Below are 14,857 nucleotides of genomic sequence, written 5' to 3' on the forward strand. Positions count from 1 at the left end.
GAGAAGGGGGGAAGGGAGACTCCGGATAGGGCAAGATATGACAAAACAACGATGTATAAATTACCAAGGGCATATGAGGGAGGGGGGAATGGGGAGGGAGGAGGGGGAAAAAAAGAGGACCTGATGCAAGGGGCTTAAGTGGAGAGCAAATGCCTTGAGAATGATTGGGGCAGGGAATGTATGGATGTGCTTTATACAATTGATGTATGTATATGTATGGATTGTGGTAAGAGTTGTATGAGTCCCTAATAAAATGTAAAAGAAGAAAAGAGAAAAAAATGATTAGGGCAAAGACTGTACAGATGTGCTTTATACAACTGATGAATGTATATATATGAACTGTGAAAAGAATTGTATGAGCCCCAATAAATTGTTAAAATTAAAAAAAAAAAAACATTAACAGCTATGTTTTTAGTTACAGATGTTGCATGTTAAACGCTGTCACAGAGACATCAGTGACAAGAGTACATGGGGTTTTCTTAGGCTACAGAAGCAGAGCACCAAGTATTGAACCCTGGTGATGCAAACAGTTAAGCGCTCAGCCAGTGCTTCAGATACTCAGAGAATAATGAAACTGTCTGCTCGGGTCAAGACTTACAGCCTTGAATCAACTCGACGGCAATAGTCTGGGGTTTGTTACATGCTATGCAACCCAAACCTGGAAAACAGGTGGCAGGATACACGATGCTGAACATGCAGGGGCTGTTAGTCGTCACTGCTTTGAGGTGCCATGAGTCAGTTCTGACCCACAGTGACTGTTATGCACGGCAAAATGAAACACTAGGCCTGCGCCATCCCCACAACTGTTCCTATGTTTGAGCCCATTGCTGCAGCGTCTTCCTCTTTTTCACTGCCCCTCTCCTTTACTAAGCATGATGTCCTTCTCCAGGGACTGGTCTTCTCCTGACAACCCATGCAAAGTACAAAAGATGAAATGCAGGGTTACAGGCTTGTGGGGGGAGGTCAGATGTTTACAGACATCCCTGAAGGTAATCACTGTCAGACTGCTGTCTCCCCACACCACATGGGTGGGGCTGCTCCCTGCTGCTGGAGACAATGGATTAATGGTCTCTATCTGTTGAGCCAGGAAATAAGCCAAACCAGCTGTGACATCCAAAGTTAGGCTGCCATCCTGTATCTAAGATCTGCCCATCTTGCCACACGTTATACCCCCAAACCCTCCTCTTCCTATTATGTGGATACCCCTAGATCACCCCCTCCCATTACTGTATTACCTATAGCACAGCCCCTTCCTGTGACGTATGTCCTCACCTGTAATTAGGGGGCTTGCATGTCCCCAAAGAAGATAAAAAGCCTGGGCTAGCATTAAACTCTCTCCCTCCACATGGACCATCAAGCGGGGCTGAGGTGAGCATGCTACCATGGATCGAGTCTGACTCCATTTACTTCAATACTTCTATCTCTCATGCTCTCTATGACTTTACTATAATCTTTACTTATTATTGCTGTACAATTGCGTCTACCGGACCCGTAATGATGTGTTAGGGGCTGGCTTCCCCTGACACAGGCTGATTCAAATAGCCTATCAGTTGTTTTTAAAATAGCATCTAGAAATTCTTCCCTTAAATTTGAAGTTGTTTATGGAAAATGTGTTAGTTTTTTCAAAGGTCATTTATGTTATAAGCAAGCTGGAAATGTTTGCCTTATTCATCCAACAGGGATATTCTCAAAGGAGCTAACTGAACTTAGACATATGTCTAAACTTGGCTACATTATAGGTATAGCTTGGGTTGATATTACAATTAGAAATGTTAATTAAAATAATTTCTGTTGCATATAATTCACACAAGAGGAAATAAATAAATTCATGGAAAATGCTCATTTCTATTTGTAAGGAAAAATGCAATATAAAATAACCCATTAAGTTAGCAGAATTTTAAAAATATTTGACATGTCAGAACTGGTGAAGAGAGAGTGATATTAGTGCCTGCATACATTGCTGTGGGTAGTGTAGATTAGGAAATACTCAAAGGATTTATTAATAATAGCAAAACACTTGGCTTGTTGACAGCCATCTCATGATCAAGATTTACTCTTAGGAATAATTGCAATGAAGGAAAATGAAGCTTTAATTACATAACAAACTGAAAACAACCAAAATACTTGGTGGGGAGGGAGAAATGCTATACAATTATTTTAAATTATTTACTGAAGATAGTGTAATAACATGAATGAAGCAATAAGCCTTGGAGTCAATTCCAAGTCATCGCCACCCTGTAGAACAGAGTAGCACCATCCTATGGAATAGAATCTGTACCGTCATAGAGTGCGCCACCTGCCTCCCTCTGAGAGGCTGGGCTTCGTTCAACAGTCCAAGGCTTCACCCACTGCACCACAACATCTCCTGTTTTGGAAGGAAATGTTGCCTCAATTGGGAATACGCTATTTTCATCATGAAAAATCTTTTATTTTAAATTACACCCATGGTGCAATTTAGGCATAGAGGTAGAATTTGAACTTTCAAAATCAGAAGACAAAATTTTACCTGCACTCAAATCAGTTATATGAAATATTTTCCATATGGATCTATTTCAAAGAAAACATAGGCTACAGTGAGCTTACAGGCTAGAAGACCTGTGGTTGATTTTCCTTTTGCTAAAAAGATTTTTATTGTTTGCTCTTCATGGCATAGTGTATTGTGTTGGGCTACTAACTGCAAGGTCAGCGGTTTAAAAGTGCCAGCCACTCCGTGGGAGAAAGATGAAGCTTTCTACTACCATAAAGAGTTAAAACCCGGGGGCAGTTCTACCTTGTCCTATAGGGTCACAATGAGTTGGAGTTGATTCAAGGGCAATGAGTTTGGTATCTTAAACATCAAGAGATGAAATTTTTTTTTCCAGATAAAAGTTCTTGTGACCCACCTGCTGCTCCTTTTTAAGAAAAGCTTCAATCTCCATATGAATCCGGTTCTCTTCTTCAGTTTTCATCCTTAGCTTCTGCAAGAATGGCAAAGACACATCAGGAGTGCTTCCTGGCAGGGTTGGGGATCAGAAGTTAGAAGCTCTCAAGGTAAGAGATAAGCTGAGCTTATAAATGTGTAAAATAAGATAAGCTGTGACCGTTCGGTTGACGCCAGTTCGTGTTACCAGATGCCACTCGACCAGATAAAAACACGGTCCCTGGCCCCTGGGAAGTGATGTCCTTTTCAGGAGGGAAATACAGCTGCAAGGGAACAGTGTTCTTGGGCCCAGGAAAGGACCCTCCAGAGAGCAAGAAAAAGTTGGTGCCTCTAGTGTCTGCACTAGACCTGGGGCGTAGCTCTGAACACAGCAGAGGCGGCACTTCCTACTGAGATGGACTGCCGGCTCATCTTTGCTGGAGGACAGCAGTCCTGCTTCTCTTCCGCCTGAAGTCTGCTTCGCATCTGCTAACTAAAGTCTCTTCCATTTCTTCCTCCTAGTAGTTTTCATCATGACTTCGCATCTGTAAAAATTTACCGCAGGTCTAAATGAAATTCAGCCCTCTACACTTAAAAAAATATGTGGTGAAAATGGACCTAGCAGTACATATGCCATCTGAACAGTTTATACAAGTACAATTCAGTGACATTGATTACACTCTTCAGATTGTACCACCATTCTTGCTGTCCTTTTCCAAATGGCTCCACCGCCGTTAGTAGGAATTCAATGTCCCTACGCAAAACAGGCCTCTAATCTTGTGCTTCTTACGAAGGGGAAATGGTATCAGTTGGGTAAGCAAGCAACAGCAAAAATTAAGCATCTTGTTTTGCCCTTTCCCTATACATTACCCAGGAAAATGGCTCGTGGCTTTATAAAATACAGCGAGGTAAAGTGACCAAGAGACAAGGGAGAGCACAACTGCTTTCCAGAGTTATTTCCCGCCCCCCCTTTTTTAAAACAATTTATTAGGGGCTCATACAACTCTTATCACAGTCCATACATATACATACATCAATTGCATAAAGCACATCTGTACATTCTTTGCCCTAATCATTTTCTTTTTTTTTTTCCCCTCTTTTCTTTTTTTACATTTTATTAGGGGCTCATACAACTCTTATCACAATCCATACATATACATACATCAATTGTATAAAGCACATCCATACATTCCCTGCCCCAATCATTCTCAAGGCATTTGCTCTCCACTTAAGCCCTTTGCATCAGGTCCTCTTTTTTTTCCCCCTCCCTCCCTTTTCCAGAGTTATTATGAGAAGCAAGAGACACAGGTCGGCTGCTCAGAAACTCTGCTTCCATTTATGCAAATCCCTGTTCACGCTTTTATTTTCAGCCTCAAGTGTTGAGGCTGTTGCAGAGAGTGCAAAAGACAGGAGCGTCTCCCTCTCCGTAGCCCTTCATTAGCTGAGGCCCAATCAGGAGGGGAATTTAAGTCCTAGTCACCGGGCTCTGTCCTACAGTACCAAGAATACCTCAATCTCATCCAGCAGCTGCTCCTCTGCCCTGGCACATTTTTTATGGGTCTGGGCGATCTGTAGCTCAGTGTTTTTCTTCATATAACAATTCTCCATGTTGGTCTTGGCCTTCATCTCTTGGAGCTGGTCCCTGAGGTGAGCAATATATTCATTCCTATTCTGTGGAAGAAAGACCAGGTTTTTAAATTTAAAAATTCATTGTGCCTTCTTTTAATTTGGGCTGTGGCCTTAAGCTCATCTTTGGATTTTATGAATCAACAAGGAACCAGGTCTCATTTTTTGCCATCTTGTACATCATCACCCTATGGAAATTTCAGCCTCTGACGATGGAGAGGATAAGTGAAAATGAAAGACAACAGGTTGTTCTAAGAATCAGGATGGTGAGGTTCTCTCCTAGACACACTTAGTCGTCTGCAGCCAGATTTCCAGCACTATCTCCGAATGAACAGACACAAGTGGCGTGACTTGGTCAAGTCACTTAACCTCTCCAAGTCTTCTTCTGGAGGGACACGTCTGTCTACTCTGACAAACCATCTCAGAGAGTGATACAAGGATTAAGACTATACGTGATAACTGAAAGCTACAAAATGTTCTGCAATGTTGAGGTCTCAATATTCACGAGGAAAATATTTATTCTGTACCAGGCACTGAGCTAGGTCCTGGGTCATAAATTAGTGATGCTCCAAGCAGACATGTTTCTGATCCTTAGGGAAAGAAATGTGGTTCAAAGAAAGTAAAGATGTGTAGTCCTTTTTTCCTTTCGGGAATTGGAGTTTACTGGGATTTCTCAATACACCCACTGATAACCATTCTCACCCTTCTTCCTAGTTTTCAGAAAGGAAAGACTACACAGGGTATGAAGGTCACCCTAACAAGGAGGTCAACAGTATGCTGATGGAACCTACAAAGTCAAAATTCTTTAAATTTTGACAAATTTTTGTATTTAGAAATTGAGGTAGATAACCAGAAAAATTTTGAGAGCTTTTTACTTGCTTAGACATATTTTATTAAAAATTCTATCTAGAGGATGGATGAATGGCATACAATCTTTTCAGGTTAGGAAAAATAAAATAGTGTGTTGGGTAGTAGTGAAGGAATGTGCACAAAAGTAAATATTTATTAGCTTTCTTAGATAATTACGAGACTTCATTCCAATTATTTAAGATTTATGGTCTATTATGGCAGGACTGAAGAACTGAAGAGGAATAACGTCACATTCACTCCCTACGGGAAGATTTCAAGGTCGACCCTGACGTACAATGCTGCCAATGACAGAATAGCATCTATACTTCTAAAAGGACGTCCAAACTGTGACTTTCTTTTAAATGTATATAGCAACTAGGAATGCCAAAGATGGAATAAATGCAAGGTGTTTTACAAACTTCTATAGCCTGAAATTGATCAAACATGTACGTAAGCTATGTTGATAATTACTGGTGTTTGGAATGTGGAAGTTGCAAACAGAGGATGACCTGACTATTGACAGAGACGAGGCCAGAGATTGCAGGATAGAATGTTGCAACACCAATGACCTCTTCATTCCAAATCTCCTTTTCCAATAACAAAAATTGTGACTACATATGTAGACCTCATCAGATGCAATATTCAGACATCTATAGAAAGGAATGATGGAGAAGTGCCAGTATCAGCCAGAACAAAGTCAGGGGCTGAGTGCAAGACCAACCAAACATGATAAAGATCAGAAATACAGAGCTGCAATGTCAGGACTTTCTGCCTGTGGGAAACAGAAGATATGACACGATAAACTCATTCGTAAGTCAACAACATTGGTCTACGGTTACATCGTGCTAGCCAAAGGCATCTGGTTGTGGTGATGAGCTCCCTCCTCCATTGCTGCTGTTCTATACAAAACTTATTTTTATAGCCCCTCCCAGGATATAAAGTACTGAGAGGCGATTGTTGTGGACCACTGAGTCCATTCTGTAGGACAGAGCAGAGCTGCCTCATAAGATTTCCTAAGCTGTGATTTTTTAAAAAATCATTTTATTGAGGGCTGTTACAACTCTTATCACAATGTATACATACATCATGTCAAGCACATTTATACATTTGTTGCCATCATCCTTTTCAAAACATTTTCTTTCTACTTGAGCCCCTGGTATCTGCTCATTCCCCCTCTCCCAAATCCTTGATAATTTATACATTTTTTTTCATGTCTCACACTGACCGATATCTCCCTTCACCCACTTTTTTGTTGTCCATCTCCCCCAGGGAGGGGATTATATGTAGATCCTTGTAATTGGTTCCCCCTTTCTCCCCCCACCTTTCCCTTACCCTCCTGGTATCGCTACTCTCATTATTGGTCCTGAGGGGTTTATCGGTCCTGGAGTCCCTGTTTCCAGTTCCTATCTGTACCAGTGCCCATCCTTTGGTCTAGCTGAAGGTAAGGTAGAATTGGGATCATGATAGTGGGGCTGGAGGGGGGGGGGGCGAGGAAGGAACTAGAACTAGAGAAAAGTTGCATGTTTCATTGGTGCTATACTGCACCCTGACTGGTTCATTTCCTCCCCATGACCCTTCTGTAAAGGGATATATGGTTGCTTACAGGTGGGCGTTGGGTCTCCACTCTGTACTCCCCCTCCTTCACAGTGGTATGATTTTTTTGTTCTTTGATGCCTGATACCTGATCTCTTTGGTACCTCGTGATCACACAGGCTGATGTGCTTCTTCCTTGTAGGCTTTGTTACTAAGCTGTGATCTTTATGGGAACAGATCACCAGGTATTTCTTCTGAAGTGTCACTGGTGGGGGGAGGACTGCTGACCTTTATTTTTTTATTTTTGGGGGGTACTGCTGGCCTTCTGATTAGCAGTCAACTGCTTAACAATCGTGCCACCTGGCTAATGATGGTAAAAAAAATCTTACTGACACACTAGTAATAGTAAAAACTATGATAAAGGAATACACTAACAAGTGAGTTGAATGTCATTCTATTTCCTCATCTTCTCAGTAGGCAACAAATAGTCAGTCTAGAAGCAGTGGGTTTGTATTTGTTTGGATTCTTTTAAAGATTTTCATTAAGAAAACCTATGCCTTCACCACCATTCAACATGATAAGCCTGGTGTCCATGTTGTCTGGAGCTTTCCCCATGATTAAAGTTCGTGGACTAATGCAGCACATTTGTGGGGTTTCAAGGCAGGCAAAACTTTACTTCCAAATTCCCAAACTGCCTTCAGGGCTGGACTTCTGTGCTAGTTACTGGAATCAGGGAAGATTTAATCATGGAAAGAAGCAGTCAGCCAGTTAGACTTAGTAAGGTGCTGATGGCTGTCCACAAAATTTTGTGCCAAAGGTTTTTTAATAGTAGTGTCTGCTTTCATAATTGAACACAAAGAGGGAAGAGAGTACTGGCTTCTGATTTTGTGGAAGCTGCAGTCTGGAGAAGTTGGAACTTGTTTCATATTTCAGACTGTCTTTTGGCTGGAAATGGGATGTAGTCTATTAACTGATAAAATCCATAAGAAAAAAGTTTTATAATTTTAAAATGAGCATTTATATATATGGCAAAGAATGGTTGGTTCTGAGCGCTATGGATAAACTGAGCTAAACAGAATCTCCCATTCTGAGATGCAGTGAAAATAATCAAATCCAGCTTTCTTTCTTTTTTTAAAAATTTGTTTTGTTTTTTTTTAAAGTACAGCTTTCTAAGGTTTCAAGTTCCAGTTATGGCCGTAGCTTTCATTTCCATCTGAATATCCTTCTTCCCAAGCCAACCATCTGCTTCCCTTGTAGAATAGTTTCCACATCCCTCACTGTCTCGGCAGATCTCTCTTTACTCAAATGACTCAATTCTTTTAACATCTGATGTCTTAAATGGTATGTGATCCTATGGCTCCGTGACCACACAGAGTACAGAGGAGAACTCGCATTCCCAACCCTCTTTCCCCACCCCCGCCATCCCTGCTGCCGTATAAATATGATATATAATGGCACTAATTTCAGTAAGCATATCATGGAGGAAGCACTCCAATATTTTTTTATATTTTTTGAAATATGTTGAAGATCAAGGATTGTAACCTTCAGTATGGATTACAACTCAGTGTAAAGAAGATTAAATATGTAGCAATGATGAAACACAACTTTCCTCTAGTTCCTAAATGCTTTCTCCCTACCCACTACAATGACCCCAATTCTACCTTACAAATCTGGCTAGACCAGAGGATGTACATTGGTACAGATAGGAACTGGAAACACAGGGAATCCAGGACAGATGATCCCTTCAGGACCAGTGCTGTGAGTGGTGATACTGGGAGGGTAGAAAGACGGTGGGTTGGAAAGGGGGAACTGATTACAAGGATCTACATGTGACCCCCTCCCTGGGGGACAGACAACAGAAAAACGAGTGAAGGGAGGGAGACATCGGACAGGGCAAGATATGACAAAATAATAATAATTTATAAATTATCAAGGTTCACGAGAGAGGGGGGAGGGGAAAAATGAGGAGCTGATGCCAGCAGCTTGGGTGGAGAGCAAACGTTTTGAGAATGAGGAGGGTAACGAATGTACAAATGTGCTTTCCACAATGGATGTATCTACAGATTGTGATGAGTTGTACGAGCCCCTAATAAAACATTAAAAAAAAAAAAGACCGAGAGAAAACTGTTAGAAGAGACACTGTCAAAGAAAGCCTTAGAGGTCTAGAAGAGACAGGGAAATTATGTTAAGGGAAATGAGAAGTCCTTGCTCCGGTGGGGAAGTAACTCCTTGGCTTCCTGTTCTGATAGTATCCTCAGCAGCAGTTCCAACAGTGGGAAGGCTTCTTGTCTGTGCCAGACAGTAGGAGGAATGAAGGCAACTGCTTCAGAAACTCTTCTTCGGCATACAGCCATGTATGAATCTGGGACAGACTAGATAGAGCATTAGCAAGCAAGACAGACTATAAACCCAGAAGCTCACCACAGTGACAAGCTTAGATCTATACGATAGATGTCTTGAATGATGAGTTTCTCATCGATATCCCACATCTGCTCCCTGCAGCCCTTTCCAGCCTCCTCTTATGCCACGCTCTCATTTTCTCTCCAAACTTCACCCTCTTTCAGTTCCTCAAAAACACTGAACAGAATCCTCACTGAATCTTAGAAGTTCTGCTTCTGCTACTGCCAAGAAGATCCTGCTAGATTTATCCTCCCCTGACTAATAACTCTAAAGTTTGGACAAAAGTCTAAAAGCAATTATATAAAAACATTTGAGAGTGTACAAAAACCAAGGAAAGTAGATATCTAAAATAAAAGAACAACACAGGATAAGTTCCCCCATTAAAAAACACATCATTTTATTGGGGGCTCTTATAGCTCTTATTACAATCTAAACATCCATCGTGTCAAGCACATTTGTACATATGTTGCCATCATCCTTTCCAAAACATTTTCTTTCTATGTGAGCCCTTGGTATCAGCTCATTTTTTCCTCCCTCCCCCATGCTTCCCCCATATTTTACAATCAGCACTATGCGGGGTGCTGAAAATTCAAACCAACCCCCTGCAGTCTTTATAGCCTGAAGGGCCAAAGGACTGGATAAGGGTGATGGCTGAGCAAAGTGATGACCCTATGTTCCCACAGCAAACGTTCTGTTACTACATGTGCACTGCAATTCAAAAAGAAAAGAAAGAGTGGATGAGCCAACGGATGAAGGAGGCCACCACGACCACTGAAAAATGAGTCGACAAACTTCAAAAAAGAAACCAGAGGAGAACCCCTGATTCTCTGGGCTTTTTGAGCTTCGAAATCCTGCCCAGATCACACAGGTACCAGGGAGACAGCAAAAAGTCCCAAGGATAAGGGACCTGAAGTAGGATTTGATTTGCTTTCTACTGTAAATAAGGAGGTTTATGTTGGAATTTAACTAAATTAACTACTTGCTAAGACAATACTCTTTGGAAGACAGACTAGAAAGTATTCTCCTCAGTATAGTCTCAGAACACAATCCAAAATTGAAGAAAAAAGAAAATTCTGAAGAGAACAATCAATAGTGTTCAGAAGTTAGAATTAGCAAACAGGATTTTATACAACGATCAAGTAAAAAAAAGAACACAATGGTACTGAATATAAAAAGGAAAGAAATCTCAATCGAAAAATGAAAATTACAAAAAAGAACAAAATTCCGGGAGGGTGGAGGGAAGTTGAGGGAGAAAGGGGGAACAGATTATAAGGATCTACATATAACCTCCTCCCTGGGGGATGGACAGCGGAGAAGTGGGTGAAGGGAGACGTCAGACGGTGTAAGATAAGAAAAATAATCATTTATAAATTATCAAGGGTTCATCGGGGAGGGAGAGCGTGGAGGGAGGAAGAAAAATGAGCATATACCAGGGGCTCAAGTAGAAAGTAAATGTTTTGAGAATGATGAGGGAAATAAAAGTACAAAAGCGCTTGGCACAATGGGTATATGTGTGGATTGTGATAAGAGCTGTACAAGCCTCCAATAAAATAATTTTTTTAAAAAGAACAAAATTCAAATTCTAAAGCTGAAAATGCAATAGAAAACTCAGTGCTATCCAGTCGACGCTGACTCATGGTGAAGCTATAGAACAGGACAGACCTGCTGCCCCTGTGCGTTTCAAGACTGTGACTCTGTGAGGGTGGAAAGCCTGTCCTCCCACAGAGCGGCCGCTTGTTTCAAACAGCTGACCTTGTGGTTAGCTGCCAACACGTCACCACTATGCCACCAAGGTTCTTCAAAAAATGCAACATCTAAAAGAAGAGTACACAGATAAGCCTACGGGCAGAGGGGAGGGAGATCTAAATGAAAAGGTCATTGAACTTGAAGATAGAGTAATGGGAATTATTCAGTCTGAAAACAAAGTGTAAACAAAATAAACAAATGAATGACTAGGGGACCCACAGAACAATAGTAAAAGGTTCAAGATAGGTGTAACTGGAGTTTCTGAATGCGACTGGAAAAAAAACCCAACCACTAGCTGAAGATTTCCCATGTTTTGTAAAAGATGCAAATGTACATATTCAGGAATCTCAGTGAACCTTGAAGCAGAATAAATACAAATAAAATCACATCTAGACACAGCTTAGTCAAATGTTGAAAATCAAAGATAAAAATAAAATCTCAAAATCAGGCAGAAAAAAACAATACATGACCTAAAGGGAAATCATGATCTCAATAGCCACCACCTTCTCTTCAGAAACAATGGAGGCCACAAGGCAGTGAGCATCCTTAAAGTACTAACAAATATCCGTTGGCTCCAAAGTTTAGACCCACTGAAAACAGACTGGACTTCAGAATGAAGGTGAATTAAAAACAGTTCTACATTAAACAACAAAACAAAACTAAGAGAAATCAGCAGCAGTGAATGTGCATTGCAAGAAATACTAAAAGAATTTCTTCAAGTTGAAAGGCTATGCTACCAATGGGGACTAGGTCCTTCAGGAAGGAATGAAGAGTAAATGAAACGAGAAGCATCTAGGTAAATATATAACTGTTGTTTTCCTACTAATTTTTTTGAAACATAAGTGCAAATTGAAACCATACGCTCACAGTCATCGAGTCAATTCTGACTCCTGGTGGCCGTATGGACGGGGTAGACTGCTGCTTTGGGTTTCTGAGACTTGCTCTATATGGGGCTAGAAAGCCCCACATTTCTCCTTCGGAGTGGCTGGTGTTACAGTTAGCTGACCTTGTGGTTAGCAGCTCCGAGCTTAGCCCACTCCGCCACTAGGGCTCCTCCGTTGAAAGCATACAGAGACATATTTATATACCCACCAGAAGAGTTAAAGTCCCATGACGAAACCTTGGTGACGGTGTGGAGTACTGGGAATTCTGAGTGACAACTGGGTAAAAGAGTTAGTTACAGTCTCAGAAATGCACAGGGGCACTTCTAGCCTGTCCTATAGGGTTGCTCTGCGTGGGCACCAGCTCAATGGCAGTGAACGAGTGAGCACTCTAGAAAGTTTGGTATGATTAAGGTTATAGTTAGGAATCCTCTGTGACCCAGCACTCCTGCCCCTAAATGTTTGTGTGTGCCTGGAGAATCCTTACCCAAAAAATGACACCGGAGAGAAAAATCTAAGCACAAACCAGTGTCTGGGAAGCTTCTCAGGGAAGACAAGTGCTTTCCAAAAGATGCAAGTTATAAGTAGAGGGTTACTAGGGCTGACGACACCAAGATCAGCATCGCAGATACTTTGTAATTGGAAACAGACCATGTCAGGGTGAAAGCCATTTGTTCAGAAAACTAACGCTCTAAACTTGGAAGACAGTCTAGTGATCTCAATTGACTTTAAACAGTTCCTCCAAGTATACTAAAGATATTGGTTCTTCCAATATCTCCGTAGAGAACAATAAAGATTTACTGTTGTAATGCACAAACGTACAAAACGCTAGCACGAAAACCTAATATTAAAGCACATTTGGTAATTTTCTAAATTGTTCACACAGTTCGTCATCCTGATAGTGCTCATCTTTAACCACCTCAGTTGTAACCCAAACATTATTTTGCAAGTTAGTTGTTTAAAACAAACGCCTTTTCTTACAGAAGTACATTAGATATGAGGTTAGGTTCTAATGACCACAAAAGTGCATTAAATTCACTTTGTACTTGAAATACAACACAAAGGACATTATTGGACCTGTCACCATGCATAAGAAGGCTTGTGATGTGAGTAATGTTCTATCTAGAAATAGGTCCTCCAGTCTGAGTAAAGGAAGGAGGGACTGGTGTGGTTGGGACAGGCTCTGAAGAGTAGGAACACAGAGCTTTTGAGGACTGGCAGTTCCCTATTTTATTCTGGGCGAGCTTTTTCATCCAGCTCTCTAGATAAAACCCAAACCAAACCAAATTCGTTGGCATCAAGTCAACTCTGACACATCGCGACCCTATGGGACAGAGCAGACGTGTCATGGGGGCTCTGAGGCTGTCATCAGTACAGCTGCTGGCTGCCTCATCTTTTTCTCACACGCTTGAACCACCTAGTGCTTAACCTCTGCACCACCAGACCCTGCTCCCTGCTTACTCGCTTCACATTCCCACAGTAAAGGCACCCCCGGGAAACTAGGTTAGCTCTCATACAGAACTTTTATTTGCTTGAGAACTGTGGCTTTTACATTCAAGTAGTGTATTTCAGTAGCTCTGGGTGCTGTCCTGCTTACCTCAGGCAATGCTTACCTGTAGTTCAATTTGCCGTTCTTTTTTGGCATTAAGTAGTTGCTTTTGAAGAGTTTTTATTTGTTTTCTTCCCTTTTCTTCACTAAAGAAAAGATGGATGGTTTAGAGCAGTGCGTTTCAAACTTTAGTGTGCATATATAAATTAAAAAAACAACCACCCCGATCCCTGGGCTCCATCCTCTCGAGTCGCTACAAGGCCTGAGATGGAGTCATGGTATTTGCATTCTAACAAGTTCTGAAGACAAAAATATAACTCATTGTCACTGAGGCAATGCTAACTCAGTGACTCTCTGTGCCTTTCTGAGACTGTAACCCAGTGGAGGGGCACACTTTCAGTGGCATTTTTAAAGAGGCGACTACCAATTATTTTACGAAATTGGAAGGATTTTTTTTCTGGCTTATTAGCCGAGAAAGCAGCAAGAAGCGGAAAAGGGAGAATCCTTTCATCACTACATTCTTACCTCCTAGTAATCTTATGAGGTGGTGTCTATCAGTATTTTATGGATGAGAAACTGTGACTTCGAGAGCTTAGCTAACCTGCTGGGGTGGAGATGTGAAGATGCCTCACAGACCTTCAACTGTAGGGAGCAGAAGTGAACAAGGTTTTCCCAGCATCTAGGCTTTGAAATCTATCACTTCCCACAGCTGCTCCCAGATCCTGATTGAAGGTGGCTGGGATACTGAGGCAGGCCTTTTCCCGGAAGACCCAACAATTCCCTAATGGTCTCCCTAATGACCGTGCTAGAACAGAACCACCCCCCTTTTTCTTTTCTTTCTTGTCACCTCTAGCCATTATCCCTGGGAAGCACACCTTTGGTCTTCTTTACACATTAAAGACTTTCTCAGTCTCAATTTATAAACATTTTAAAAGATGGCAAAGCAAAGAAGCCTGCTGCTATTAAGCTGACCTAGCAATGATATCATAGAAATGCATTTTATTGTCCCTTTCTTTGCTCAGAGTTTTCAGGAGAAAGGTGAAAGTGCCTGAATCTTGCAGCTCCTGAATGGTATTTGTAATGACATCACTGAAAAATTGTCTGTAATGAGAAGACAAGGCGTTGAGTTAGTAAGATACATTTCTCTAGATCATCAAACAGCTACTGAAGACACACAAGTTAAGACCCAGAAGGAACATCCTAACAAAGTTGGCATTCTCCCAGGATTACAATAATATTCAAAAATCTACTAACACACATAATTTACCTTAATAGACTACCTTAATAGGCTGAAAGAGAAAAAGCATATGATCATCTCAATAAAAAAACTAAACTAAACTCACTGCCATTGAGTAGATTCTGACTCAGCAAATG

The 14,857-nt window shown here is 41.2% G+C and overlaps 1 protein-coding gene across 1 annotated transcript in view; it reads right to left on the minus strand.

Annotated features, from left to right (window-relative positions):
• The window catches only part of DRC9 (dynein regulatory complex subunit 9), a 42,067-nt gene that overhangs the window by 12,943 nt on the left and 14,267 nt on the right, over positions 1–14,857 (minus strand). Inside the window, exons 5-8 of the mRNA XM_075556293.1 lie at positions 14,456–14,584; positions 13,548–13,629; positions 4,409–4,570; positions 2,883–2,957 (exon numbers count right to left, since the gene is read on the minus strand). Of these exons, the coding sequence (XP_075412408.1) occupies positions 2,883–2,957; positions 4,409–4,570; positions 13,548–13,629; positions 14,456–14,584 (448 nt within the window). The remainder of the gene's footprint in view (positions 1–2,882; positions 2,958–4,408; positions 4,571–13,547; positions 13,630–14,455; positions 14,585–14,857) is intronic.

This window comes from Tenrec ecaudatus, chromosome 8 (genome assembly GCF_050624435.1).
Source record: "Tenrec ecaudatus isolate mTenEca1 chromosome 8, mTenEca1.hap1, whole genome shotgun sequence".
Classification (NCBI taxonomy): Eukaryota; Metazoa; Chordata; class Mammalia; order Afrosoricida; family Tenrecidae; genus Tenrec; species Tenrec ecaudatus.